General features: G+C 65.7%; 1 protein-coding gene across 4 annotated transcripts; it reads right to left on the bottom strand.

Annotated features, from left to right (window-relative positions):
• Positions 1-1,480: 1,480 nt before the first annotated feature.
• On the bottom strand, positions 1,481-11,546 carry CD68 (CD68 molecule). 4 transcript variants are annotated; one of them, XM_030548189.1, is made up of 7 exons: positions 11,386-11,541; positions 10,062-10,184; positions 7,450-7,982; positions 5,260-5,379; positions 4,782-4,854; positions 1,831-1,998; positions 1,482-1,651 (listed from the first exon to the last, which is right to left on the bottom strand). In XM_030548189.1, the coding sequence occupies exons 1-7, from the start codon at positions 11,435-11,437 to the stop codon at positions 1,512-1,514; spliced, it is 1,209 nt and encodes a 402-aa protein (XP_030404049.1). In that variant the 5' UTR covers positions 11,438-11,541; the 3' UTR covers positions 1,482-1,511. The 4 variants fall into 4 exon arrangements, with proteins under 4 accessions (XP_030404052.1, XP_030404049.1, XP_030404050.1 ...); XM_030548190.1 differs by lacking the exon at positions 11,386-11,541 and adding an exon at positions 10,687-10,723; XM_030548192.1 differs by lacking the exon at positions 1,831-1,998 and having other exon boundaries at positions 1,481-1,651; positions 11,386-11,546.
• Positions 11,547-13,051: the final 1,505 nt, after the last annotated feature.

A 13,051-nucleotide genomic window follows, 5' to 3' on the forward strand; every position in this document is an offset into this window, starting at 1 on the left:
GGGCAGGTAACCCCATCGGGATGCTGCCGAGAGCTGGTGCACGGGCAGTAACTGAGACGTCCTCGTATTTACCAACAACTCCAATACTTTTTAATCAGTAAAATAAAATTTTTGGATCTCTGAGCCCGTTCCCCACCCCCCTGAGCCAGCCAGTCCCTGCCCTGGGGCCAGTGGGAGCCGGTGCCCCCTAGAGGGGACAGGCCCCTGCCCCATTCCCGTCCCCGTGAGCCAGCCAGTCCCTGCCCCGGGGCCGGGGGGGGGAGCCGGCGCCCCCTAGAGGGGACAGGCCCCTGCCCCATTCCCTGCCCCCCTGAGCCAGCCAGTCCCTGCCCTGGGGCTGGGTGGGAGCCAGCGCCCCTAGAGGGGACAGGCCCCTGCCCCATTCCCCGCCCCCCTGAGCCAGCCAGTCCCTGCCCTGGGGCTGGGTGGGAGCTGGCGCCCCCTAAAGGGGAAAGGCCCCTGCCCCATTCCCCACCCCCCTGAGCCAGCCAGTCCCCGCCCTGGGGCCGGGTGGGGGCCGGCGGCCCCCAGAGGGGACAGGCCCCTGCCCCATTCCCTGCACCCCCTGAGCCAGCCAGTCCCTGCCCTGGGGCCGTGTGGGAGCTGGTGCCCCCCAGAGGGGACAGGCCCCTGCCCCATTCCCTGCCCCCCTGAGCCAGCCAGTCCCCGCCCTGGGGCCGGGTGGGAGCCGACGCCCCCTAGAGGGGACAGGCCCCTGCCCCATTCCCTGCCCCCCTGAGCCAGCCAGTCCCTGCCCTGGGCCCGGGTGGGAGCCAGCGCCCCTAGAGGGGACAGGCCCCTGCCCCATTCCCCGCCCCCCTGAGCCAGCCAGTCCCTGCCCTGGGGCTGGGTGGGAGCTGGCGCCCCCTAAAGGGGAAAGGCCCCTGCCCCATTCCCTGCCCCCCTGAGCCAGCCAGTCCCCGCCCTGGGGCCGGGTGGGGGCCGGCGGCCCCCAGAGGGGACAGGCCCCTGCCCCATTCCTTGCCCCCCTGAGCCAGCCAGTCCCTGCCCTGGGGCCGGGTGGGGGCCGGCGGCCCCCAGAGGGGACAGGCCCCTGCCCCATTCCCTGCCCCCCCTGAGCCAGCCAGTCCCTGCCCTGGGGCCGGGTGGGAGCTGGTGCCCCCCAGAGGGGACAGGCCCCTGCCCCATTCCCTGCCCCCCTGAGCCAGCCAGTCCCCGCCCTGGGGCCGGGTGGGGGCCGGCGCCCCCTAGAGGGGACAGGCCCCACCCCATTCCCTGCCCCCCTGAGCCAGCCAGTCCCTGCCCTGGGGCCGGGTGGGAGCTGGCGCCCCCTAGAGGGGACAGGCCCCTGCCCCATTCCCCACCCCCCTGAGCCAGCCAGTCCCTGCCCTGGGGCCGGGTGGGAGCCGGCGCCCCCCAGAGGGGACAGGCCCCTGCCCCATTCCCCACCCCCCTGAGCTAACCAGTCCCTGCCCTGGGGCCGGGTGGGAGCTGGCGCCCCCCAGAGGGGACAGGCCCCACCCCCCTCACCCCCCCAGTGTCCCGGCCCCTCAGAGGGTCTGGTAGCCCCCCCGGGCCTTGCGCCGGCCCAGCAGGTAGGCGATGACGATGATCAGGATCAGGACCAGCAGAACCACCCCGATGATGATGGGCACCAGCGAGCTGCGCCGCTCCTCTGGGCACAGCTCGGCTGCAAGAGAGGAGGGGCAGGGGGTGAGACGGGGGGCAGGGGGGGCAGGGGGAGATGAGAGGGCTATGGGGGGCAGGGGGAGCTAGGATTATGGGGCAGCAGAGGGGATTTGGGGTCGGAGGGGGAGCTGAGCGTGGGGCTTGCGGGGGGCAGATCTGGGGCCGAGGGGGGGCCGGTACCTTCCCCGAATTGGCCCCCGGGCAGGGCGAAGGCCTGGAGCCGCTCGTGCAGGGCGTCGAGGTGGAAGGCCGGGGCCAGGGCCAGGCTGCGGTTCTGGCACTGGTAGGAGTGGCCCAGCCGGGCTTCGAACTCCCGCAGGCTGGCATTGTGCACCCCGAAGTGCTGCCCTGGGGGGGACCAGGGGGCAGAGATCAGAGCCAGCCCCCCGAATCGCCCGCCTCGCCAACCCCAACCCCCAACGTCACCCCGAGCCCCCAAAGTCACCCTGAACCCCCAGTCAGGCCAAACCCTTCAATCCCCCAAAGTCACCCCGACCACCCCAACCCCCAACGTCACCCTGACCCCCAAAGTCACCCTGAACCCCCAGGCCCCCCAAACCTTCCAATCCCCCAAAGTCAACCCGACCACCCAAACACCCAACGTCACCCCGACCCCCCCAAAGTCACCCTGAACCCCCAGGCCCCCCAAACCTTCCAATCCCCCAAAGTCAACCCAACCACCCCAACCCCCAACGTCACCCTGACCCCCAAAGTCACCCTGAACCACCAGTCAGCCCAAACCTTCCAATCCCCCAAAGTCACCCCTACCACCCCAACCCCCAACGTCACCCTGACCCCCAAAGACACCCCAAACCACGTCACACCAAACCCTCCAATCCCCCAAAGTCACCCAGACCACCCGAACCCTCAACGTCACCCTGACCCCCAAAGTCACCCTGAACCCCCAGGCCGCCCAAACCTTCCAATCCCCCAAAGTCACCCCGACCACCCAAACACCCAATGTCACCCCGACCCCCCCAAAGTCACCCTGAACCCCCAGTGACCCCAAACCTTCCAATCCCCCAAAGTCACTCTGACCACCCAAACCCCCAACATAACCCCGATCCCCAAAGTCACCCTGAACCCCCAGTCACCCCAAACCCTCCAATCCCCCAAAGTCACCCTGACCACCCGAACCCTGAACCCCATCACCCCAAACCCTCCAATCCCCCAAAGTCACCCCGACCACCCGAACCCCCAACGTCACCCTGACCCCCCAAAGTCACCCTGAACCCCCAGTCAGCCCAAACTCTCCAATCCTCCAACGTCACCCCGACCACTCGAACCCTCAATGTCACCCTGACCCCCCAAAGTCACCCTGAACCCCCAGTCAGCCCAAACCCTCCAATCCTCCAAAGTCACCCCGACCACCTGAACCCCCAACGTCACCCTGACCCCCAAAGTCACCCCAAACCGCGTCATCCCAAACCCTCCAATCCCCCAAAGTCACCCCGACCACCCGAACCCCCGTCACCCCAGTCCTCCCAAAGTCACCCTGAACCCCCAGTCACCCCAAACCCTCCAATCCTCCAAAGTCACCCCGACCACCCGAACCCCCAACGTCACCCTGACCCCCCAAAGTCACCCTGAACCCCCAGTCAGCCCAAACTCTCCAATCCCCCAACGTCACCCCGACCACTCGAACCCTCAACGTCACCCTGACCCCCCAAAGTCACCCTGAACCCCCAGTCAGCCCAAACCCTCCAATCCTCCAAAGTCACCCCGACCACGCGAAGCCTCAGCGTCACCCTGACCCCCACAGTCACCCTGAACCCCGTCACCCCAAACCCTCCAATCCCCCAAAGTCACCCCGACCACCCAAACCCCCAACGTCACCCTGACCCCCCAAAGTCACCCTGAACCCCCAGTCACCCCAAACCTTCCAATCGCCCAAAGTCACCCCGACCACCTGAACCCTCAACGGCACCCTGACCCCCAAAGTCACCCTGAACCTTGTCACCCCAAACCCTCCAATCCCCCAAAGTCACCCCGACCACCTGAACCCCCAACGTCACCCTGACCCCCAAAGTCACCCCAAACCGCGTCATCCCAAACCCTCCAATCCCCCAAAGTCACCCCGACCACCCGAACCCCCATCACCCCAGCCCTCCCAAAGTCACCCGAAACCCCGTCACCCCAAACCTTCCAATTCCCCAAAGTCACCCCGACCACCCGAACCCCTAATGTCAACCCAGCCCTCCCAAAGTCACCCTGAACCCCCAGTCACCCCAACCACCCAAACCCCCAACGTCACCCCAGCCCTCCCATAGTCACCCGAAACCCCGTCACCCCAAACCCTCCAATTCCCCAAAGTCACCTCGACCACCCAAACCCCTAATGTCACCCCAGCCCTCCCAAAGTCACCCTGAACCCCCAGTCACCCCAAACCTTCCAATCCCCCAGTCACCCCAACCACCCAAACCCCCAACGTCACCCCAGCCCTCCCAAAGTCACCCTGAACCCCCAGTCAGCCCAAACCCTCCAATCCCCCAAAGTCACCTCGACCACCCGAACCCCTAATGTCAATCCAGCCCTCCCAAAGTCACCCCAAACCCTCCAATTCCCCAAAGTCACCTCGACCACCCGAACCCCTAATGTCAACCCAGCCCTCCCAAAGTCACCCTGAACCCCCAGTCAACCCAAACCTTCCAATCCCCCAGTCACCCCAACCACCCAAACCCCCAACGTCACCCCAGCCCTCCCAAAGTCACCCTGAACCCCCAGTCAGCCCAAACCCTCCAATCCCCCAAAGTCACCCCGACCACCCGAACCCCCAATGTCACCCCAAACCCTCCAGTCCTGCCAGTCCTCCAAAGTTGCTCCGACCACCCGAACCTCCAATGTGACCCTGACCCCCCAAAGTCACCGAAACCCCCCAGTCACCCCGAACCCTCCAATCCCCCAAAGTCACCCCGACCACCCGAACCCCTAATGTCACCCCAATTCCCCATCACTCTCGAGCCCCCCAAAGTTACCCCAAACCTCCAGCACCCCAAAGTCACCCCAACACCCCTGAAGTCATCCCACACCCCCAATGTCACTCTGGGCCCCCAAACTCACCCCAATGCCCCAAACTTTTTCCCCAACTCCCCCAAACCTTCCCCCCAATAGCCTCAAACCCCAGTTCTCACGTGGGACCCCAGGAAACTGGAGGCTCAGCTGGGCTTGGACCTCGTGCAGGTAGACGGTGTTTTGGGTTTTATTCTGGGGAGACACAAGGGACCGGAGACGTCGGCCCAGCATGGAGATGCAGCCACCTCTGGGGTGGAGCACAGCCGCTGTTTATACAACCCGCACCCAGCTCCCTGCCTCACAGCGCCCCCTAGTGCTGCCCTGGGGCCAGCCCTGCCTGCCAGGGGAGAGCGCCCCCTGCTGAGACCCCAACCCCGCCCCCTGCCCCACAGCGCCACCTAGTGCTGGCCTGGGGCCAGCCCTGCCTGCCAGGGGAGAGCGCCCCCTGCTGAGCCCCCGCCCAGCTCCCTGCCCCACAGCGCCCCCTAGCGCCCCCTGCTGCCCCACCCCGCTCCCTGCCCCACAGCGCCCCCTAGTGCCCCCCCAGGGCCAGCCCACTGCCAGGGGAGAGCGCCCCCTGCTGCCCCCTGCCAGTACCTTTACGAAGGTGAAATGCAGGAAGCCCTGGGCGAAGCTGAGCTCCATGGTGGCCGACTCGTCGGAGCAATTTCCTGACACCTTCGTCTGGTTTGGCTGGACGGAAAAAATTCCCCAGAGCTGGAAGAGAGAGAGGAGTCGGGTGACCTGGTATCACCTTCACCCCCGAACCCCAAGATCCTGGGGAGAGAACCCAGGAGTCCTGGCTCCCAGCCCCCCACTCCCCTCCCAGAGCCGGGGAGAGAACCCAGGAGTCCTGGCTCCCAGCCCCCCACTGCTCTAACCCACCAGCCCCCACTCCCCTCCCAGAGCTGGGGAGAGAACCCAGGAGTCCTGGCTCCCAGCCCCCCCTGCTCTAACCACCACCCCCCACTCCCCTCCCAGAGCCGGGGAGAGAACCCAGGAGTCCTGGCTCCCAGCCCCCCCTGCTCCGACCCACCAACCCCCACTCCCCTCCCAGAGCCGCGGAGAGAACCCAGGAGTCCTGGCTCCCAGCCCCCCCTGCTCTAACCACCACCCCCCACTCCCCTCCCAGAGCCGCGGAGAGAACCCAGGAGTCCTGGCTCCCAGCCCCCCCTGCTCTAACCACCACCCCCCACTCCCCTCCCAGAGCTGGGGAGAGAACCCAGGAGTCCTGGCTCCCAGCCCCCCCTGCTCTAACCACCAGCCCCCACTCCCCTCCCAGAGCCAGGCAGAGAACCCAGGAGTCCTGGCTCCCAGCCGCCTCCCGCTCTAACCCGCCAACCCCCACTCCCTTTCCAGAGCCGGGGACAGAACCCAGGAGTCCTGGCTCCCAGCCCCCCCCTGCTCTAACCATCAGTCCCCACTCCCCTCCCAGAGCCGGGGAGAGAACCCAGGAGTCCTGGCTCCCAGCCCCCCCTGCTCTAACCACCACCCCCCACTCCCCTCCCAGAGCCGCGGAGAGAACCCAGGAGTCCTGGCTCAAACCCCCCCCGGCTCTAACCCACCAGCCCCCACTCCCCTCCCAGAGCTGGGGAGAGAACCCAGGAGTCCTGGCTCCCAGCCCCCCCGCTGTAACCCACCAGCCCCCACTCCCCTCCCAGAGCTGGGGAGAGAACCCAGGAGTCCTGGCTCCCAGCCCCCCCGCTCTAACCCACCAGCCCCCACTCCCCTCCCAGAGCTGGGGAGAGAACCCAGGAGTCCTGGCTCCCAGCCCCCCCGCTGTAACCCACCAGCCCCCACTCCCCTCCCAGAGCCGGGGAGAGAACCCAGGAGTCCTGGCTCCCAGCCCCCCCTGCTCTAACCACCAGCCCCCACTCCCCTCCCAGAGCCGGGGAGAGAACCCAGGAGTCCTGGCTCCCAGCCCCCCCTGCTCTAACCACCAGCCCCCACTCCCCTCCCAGAGCCGGGGAGAGAACCCAGGAGTCCTGGCTCAAACCCCCCCCGGCTCTAACCCACCAGCCCCCACTCCCCTCCCAGAGCTGGGGAGAGAACCCAGGAGTCCTGGCTCCCAGCCCCCCCGCTGTAACCCACCAGCCCCCACTCCCCTCCCAGAGCTGGGGAGAGAACCCAGGAGTCCTGGCTCCCAGCCCCCCCGCTGTAACCCACCAGCCCCCACTCCCCTCCCAGAGCTGGGGAGAGAACCCAGGAGTCCTGGCTCCCAGCCCCCCCCGCTGTAACCCACCAGCCCCCACTCCCCTCCCAGAGCCGGGGAGAGAACCCAGGAGTCCTGGCTCCCAGCCCCCCCTGCTCTAACCACCAGCCCCCACTCCCCTCCCAGAGCCGGGGAGAGAACCCAGGAGTCCTGGCTCCCAGCCCCCCCTGCTCTAACCACCAGCCCCCACTCCCCTCCCAGAGCCGGGGAGAGAACCCAGGAGTCCTGGCTCAAACCCCACCCCCCGCTCTAACCACCACCCCCCACTCCCCTCGCAGAGCTGGGGAGAGAACCCAGGAATCCTGGATCCCAGCCCCCCCGCTGTAACCCACCAGCCCCCACTCCCCTCCCAGAGCTGGGGAGAGAACCCAGGAGTCCTGGCTCCCAGCCCCACTGCTCTAACCACCAGCCCCCGCTCCCCTCCCAGACCCAGGGAGAGAACCCAGAAGTCCTGGCTCCCAGCCCCCCTGCTCTGACCCACCAGCCCCCCCTCCCCTCCCAGAGCCAGGGAGAGAACCCAGGAGTCCTGGCTCCGCCCCCCCCCGCTCTAACCACTAGCCTCCCTTACCCCATACCTGCGCTTTGGAGCTGTTCTCGTATCGGACCAAGATCTGGAGGCCCGACTGCACCCGGAGGCAGATGTCCGACCCGTTCCTTACCGAATAGTTCCCGACCCCCACATCCGGGGGCACCGGTGGGGCTGCCGTGGTGAGGTGGGGGGTCGTGTGCACCGTGGTGTGGTTGGCCGGGCGGGTCGTGGTGTGGTTGGTCGGGTGAGTTGTCGTGTGATTGGCCGGGTGGGTCGTGGTGTGGTTGGTCGGGTGGGTTGTCGTGTGATTGGCCGGGTGGGTCGTGGTGTGGGTGGTTGTGTGGGTTGTCGTGTGATTGGCCGGGTGGGTCGTGGTGTGGTTGGTCGGGTGGGTCGTGGTGGGGGGCGTTGTGCGGTGGGTCGTGGTGGTGGTGGTGGTGGTGGTTTTGGTGAAAGACGGCACGAGGGTGGCCGATTTCTTATGGCGGGGGCAGCCGTCGCCGTCGCACGGGGCCTCGATCCCGGAGCCGGGCGTGGCTAGTTCCTGGGCCCCCTCGCCGGGCGGGGCAGAGATGCAGGCTAGAGGGGTGAGGATGACGGTGGAGAGGAACAGTCAGACCCCCAAAGTAGACACAGGGCACCAAAACACTTCCCCTGACTAGCTGTGTCACTATAGCCATCATTAGGGTCCAGAGTAAACACACAAGTTGCTAACTCAGGAATTATAGAAAGCTAATTTCTCTCCTCCTACAGCCTCTGCCCTCTGCCGCCACACCCATGTCGGTCCAGAATCAACACCCCCCCCAAAAAAATCCAGGTTCGATCCTCCATATTCCAAAGGATGTGGGTCCCGCAATGACATTGTACCCTCAAATCCTGCCCCCTAAGTGATCCTTTCTCAGCCGACACCAGCATCAGAGTTAACACCCCAATGAAGAAGAACCCCCCGACCCCAGCTCCCTGCAAAATCCTTCCTGCCTTGTTGTCCAGCCAGCCCAACCCAGTGCTCCTTTCCAATTGTGCCCTCAGTAGGTTTCAGAGTTAACGCCGCTGACAATTTTCTTCGGACTGACAAAAGGGAGATTTGGACACCTCTACAGATTGTGACGGTCTGAAAATGTCGAAATATCCTTTGCTGGCAGCCGTCTTCGGCCCGGGATATTACTGCGACACGGCGGGTGAGATTATATCTCTTAGCGGATGACGGATTTATGGCTGTTTTGACATCCGCATTTTGAAACCAAGTAGGTTTTCTTGCTCATTTTTCACCCAACATTTCAGGATTTGGGGGAGGGAGGCGTGGAGGGGGCGAAATTAACGGGGAAACAAAAAAAAAAGTCCCATTTTTTTCCCACCCCAAACCAAGCAAATTCAGGCGTTCGTGGCCAAGTTGGAGCACTATAAATCTTCAAATATTTCCACTGCCAGAATTGCGTAACGTTAACCTTTGGTTCAGTGCAAAAATAAATACCAATTTCTCTGGGCTATGAGATTTTCGGAGGTTTTCTGCCCCCCCCCCGCCCAAATCGTCTAAATTACAATTTTTTTTCTGTGCCAGATGTGGGGGGGGGAGGAATATTTGGTTCCCCACCAAGATCTCAAGCAAAGCCCAAAGGCCTGGCCAATTTTCTGCCGACGGCTGAAAACAATAACATGGACATTCAATCTGGGGGGGGAAGGGGCTTGAGAGGGGGAGGGAGCTTAGCCCCCCCCAAATTTAGCCGCCTCCAGCAACCCGAACCGGTTCGGCTTTCGTTAGTGCTGACCCGGCAGGAAATGGCCCTGTTCTCACCCAAAGCTTTGGGGAAAATCGACGTTTTAAAATGACCCCGGAGCAAAACAGACTCTTTTCCACAGGTAAACAAGGTTAAATGGAAGTTGGCGGGGGGCCTGGGAGCCAGGACTCCTGGGTTCTCTCTCCAGCTCTGGGAGGGGAGTGGGGGCTGGTGGGTCAGAGCAAGGGGGCTGGGAGCCAGGACTCCTGGGTTCTCTCCCTGGCTCTGGGACGGGAGTGGGGGCTGGTGGGTCAGAGCAAGGGGGCTGGGAGCCAGGACTCCTGGGTTCTCTCCCCGGCTCTGGGAGGGGAGTGGGGGCTGGTGGGTTAGAGCAGAGGGGCTGGGAGCCCAGACTCCTGGGTTCTCTCCCCAGCTCTGGATGGGGAGTGGGGGCTGGTGGGTTAGAGCAGGGGGGCTGGGAGCCAGGACTCCTGGGTTCTCTCCCCGGCTCTGGGAGAGGAGTGGGGGCTGGTGGTCAGAGCAGGGGGGCTGGGAGCCAGGACTCCTGGGTTCTCTCCCAGCTCTGGGAGGGGAGTGGGGGCTGGTGGGTTAGAGCAGGGGGGCTGGGAGCCAGGACTCCTGGGTTCTCTCCCCCTGGGAGGGGAGTGGGGGCTGGTGGGTTAGAGCAGGGGGGCTGGGAGCCAGGACTCCTGGGTTCTCTCCCTTGCTCTGGGAGGGGAGTGTGGGCTGGTGGGTCAGAGCAGGGGGGGCTGGGAGCCAGGACTCCTGGGTTCTCTCCCCAGCTCTGGGAGGGGAGTGGGGGCTGGTGGTCAGAGCAGGGGGGCTGGGAGCCAGGACTCCTGGGTTCTCTCCCTGGTGCCAGGAGGGGAGTGGGGTGTGGTGAGTAAGTGGGATGCCACCCGTAGAGAAGAGCAGCACCTACCTGCCAGGCAGAGCAGCAGGGACAGGGGCCCCAGGGTGCCTAGGATCCCCATGCTGGATCCTCCGTCCGTCCACGAGTCCGTCCCTCGCTCCGAGTCTCCCTCCCAGCCCGTCCTGCGCTTCACTGATAAAATGAAGGAAATGAAACCAGTTCCCTTTCCAAGGTCGCTCACCCGACTCCAACAACACACACAGATAATGAGTCCTCGAGGCCAAGATGCGCCTACTTCTGGGGCGGGGCGGCCTGTTCCCCAGGGACCCCTCGCCCGGCGCTGAGATGCAGCCACCTCTGGGGCAGGGCAGCCGGTTACCCAGAGACCCCTCACCCGGCGCTGAGATGTGCCCACCTCTGGGGCAGGGCAGCCGGTTACCCAGAGACCCCTCACCCGGCGCTGAGATGTGCCCACCTCTGGGGCAGGGCAGCCGGTTACCCAGGGACCCCTCGCCCGGTGCTGAGATGCAGCCACCTCTGGGGCAGGGCAGCCGGTTACCCAGAGACCCCTCACCTGGCGCTGAGATGTGCCCACCTCTGGGGCAGGGCAGCCGGTTACCCAGGGACCCCTCGCCCGGTGCTGAGATGCAGCCACCTCTGGGGTGGGGCGGCCGGTTACCCAGGGACCCCTCACCTGGCGCTGAGATGCAGCCACCTCTGGGGTGGGGCAGCCGGTTACACAGGGACCCCTCTCCCGGCGCTGAGATGCAGCCACCTCTGGGGCGGGGCGGCCGGTTACACACGGACCCCTCGCCCGGCGCTGAGATGCAGCCACCTCTGGGGCGGGGCGGCCGGTTACACACGGACCCCTCGCCCGGCGCTGAGATGCGCCCACCTCTGGGGCGGGGCGGCTGGTGACACAGGTTGTCCTGGGCCGTGGGGCTGGGTTTATGGCTGGATGGGCCGTGGGGGTGGCGGGATGCCGTGTATGATGGGCTTGTGGCTGTGACAGACTCCAGCTGCCTCGGTGCGCAGGCCGGGGGCAGATGATTCAGGTCTTTCAGTTCCCCATGAGGATCTGTGGACGACGCTGAGTCAGCCCCCAGGAAAGGCCTGTGACCTTCACGTGGTGGAACTGGGGGGGCTGGGAGCCAGGACTCCTGGGTTCTCTCCCTTGCTCTGGGAGGGGAGTGTGGGCTGGTGGGTCAGAGCAGGGGGGGCTGGGAGCCAGGACTCCTGGGTTCTCTCCCCAGCTCTGGGAGGGGAGTGGGGGCTGGTGGTCAGAGCAGGGGGGCTGGGAGCCAGGACTCCTGGGTTCTCTCCCTGGTGCCAGGAGGGGAGTGGGGTGTGGTGAGTAAGTGGGATGCCACCCGTAGAGAAGAGCAGCACCTACCTGCCAGGCAGAGCAGCAGGGACAGGGGCCCCAGGGTGCCTAGGATCCCCATGCTGGATCCTCCGTCCGTCCACGAGTCCGTCCCTCGCTCCGAGTCTCCCTCCCAGCCCGTCCTGCGCTTCACTGATAAAATGAAGGAAATGAAACCAGTTCCCTTTCCAAGGTCGCTCACCCGACTCCAACAACACACACAGATAATGAGTCCTCGAGGCCAAGATGCGCCTACTTCTGGGGCGGGGCGGCCTGTTCCCCAGGGACCCCTCGCCCGGCGCTGAGATGCAGCCACCTCTGGGGCAGGGCAGCCGGTTACCCAGAGACCCCTCACCCGGCGCTGAGATGTGCCCACCTCTGGGGCAGGGCAGCCGGTTACCCAGAGACCCCTCACCCGGCGCTGAGATGTGCCCACCTCTGGGGCAGGGCAGCCGGTTACCCAGGGACCCCTCGCCCGGTGCTGAGATGCAGCCACCTCTGGGGCAGGGCAGCCGGTTACCCAGAGACCCCTCACCTGGCGCTGAGATGTGCCCACCTCTGGGGCAGGGCAGCCGGTTACCCAGGGACCCCTCGCCCGGTGCTGAGATGCAGCCACCTCTGGGGTGGGGCGGCCGGTTACCCAGGGACCCCTCACCTGGCGCTGAGATGCAGCCACCTCTGGGGTGGGGCAGCCGGTTACACAGGGACCCCTCTCCCGGCGCTGAGATGCAGCCACCTCTGGGGCGGGGCGGCCGGTTACACACGGACCCCTCGCCCGGCGCTGAGATGCAGCCACCTCTGGGGCGGGGCGGCCGGTTACACACGGACCCCTCGCCCGGCGCTGAGATGCGCCCACCTCTGGGGCGGGGCGGCTGGTGACACAGGTTGTCCTGGGCCGTGGGGCTGGGTTTTATGGCTGGATGGGCCGTGGGGGTGGCGGGATGCCGTGTATGATGGGCTTGTGGCTGTGACAGACTCCAGCTGCCTCGGTGCGCAGGCCGGGGGCAGATGATTCAGGTCTTTCAGTTCCCCATGAGGATCTGTGGACGACGCTGAGTCAGCCCCCAGGAAAGGCCTGTGACCTTCACGTGGTGGAACTGGGGGGGCTGGGAGCCAGGACTCCTGGGTTCTCTCCCCGGCTCTGGGAGGGGAGTGGGGGCTGGTGGTTAGAGCAGGGGGGGCTGGGAGCCAGGACTCCTGGGTTCTCTCCCCGGCTCTGGGAGGGGAGTGGGGGCTGGTGGTTAGAGCAGGGGGGGCTGGGAGCCAGGACTCCTGGGTTCTCTCCCCGGCTCTGGGAGGGGAGTGGGGGCTGGTGGGTTAGAGCAGGGGGGGCTGGGAGCCAGGACTCCTGGGTTCTCTCCCCAGCTCTGGGAGGGGAGTGGGGGGACACTTGCTGGCCTTTGCTTTCTTGTGGGAGAATCCAGGTGGTTTTAGATACAAAGTGCAGGGCGGCAGGTGCCCCCACCCCAGAACTGGCTGCAACCCCCCCGCCCCCAAACGACTTGCAGCAGGGCCCCAGCCCGCTCTGCTTCTGTCTCTCACCGGGGGTGCTGTGGAGGGAAGCAATTATGGGCTACCACCACCAGGGGGCAGCATCCTGGCCACGCTCGTGCTCCTCCTCAGCCTGGGGAACTCTTCGCCACTGCATCTCCTTGATATCCTCCTGCCAGCTGATTAAACCTGACCCCCAGGGGCC

This window comes from Gopherus evgoodei, unplaced genomic scaffold, assembly GCF_007399415.2.
Source record: "Gopherus evgoodei ecotype Sinaloan lineage unplaced genomic scaffold, rGopEvg1_v1.p scaffold_88_arrow_ctg1, whole genome shotgun sequence".
NCBI classification, from domain to species: Eukaryota; Metazoa; Chordata; order Testudines; family Testudinidae; genus Gopherus; species Gopherus evgoodei.

Bases quoted from the DNA above. Each gene is read 5' to 3' on its own strand.
- CD68 (XM_030548189.1), bottom strand. From the start codon at position 11,437: ATGGGGATCCTAGGCACCCTGGGGCCCCTGTCCCTGCTGCTCTGCCTG. The intron at 10,185-11,385 runs GTAGGTGCTGCT...TCATTTTATCAG, and splicing joins CCTGCTGCTCTGCCTGGCAG to TGAAGCGCAGGACGGGCTGG. The intron at 5,380-7,449 runs GTATGGGGTAAG...TCTCTCTTCCAG, and splicing joins AGAACAGCTCCAAAGCGCAG to CTCTGGGGAATTTTTTCCGT.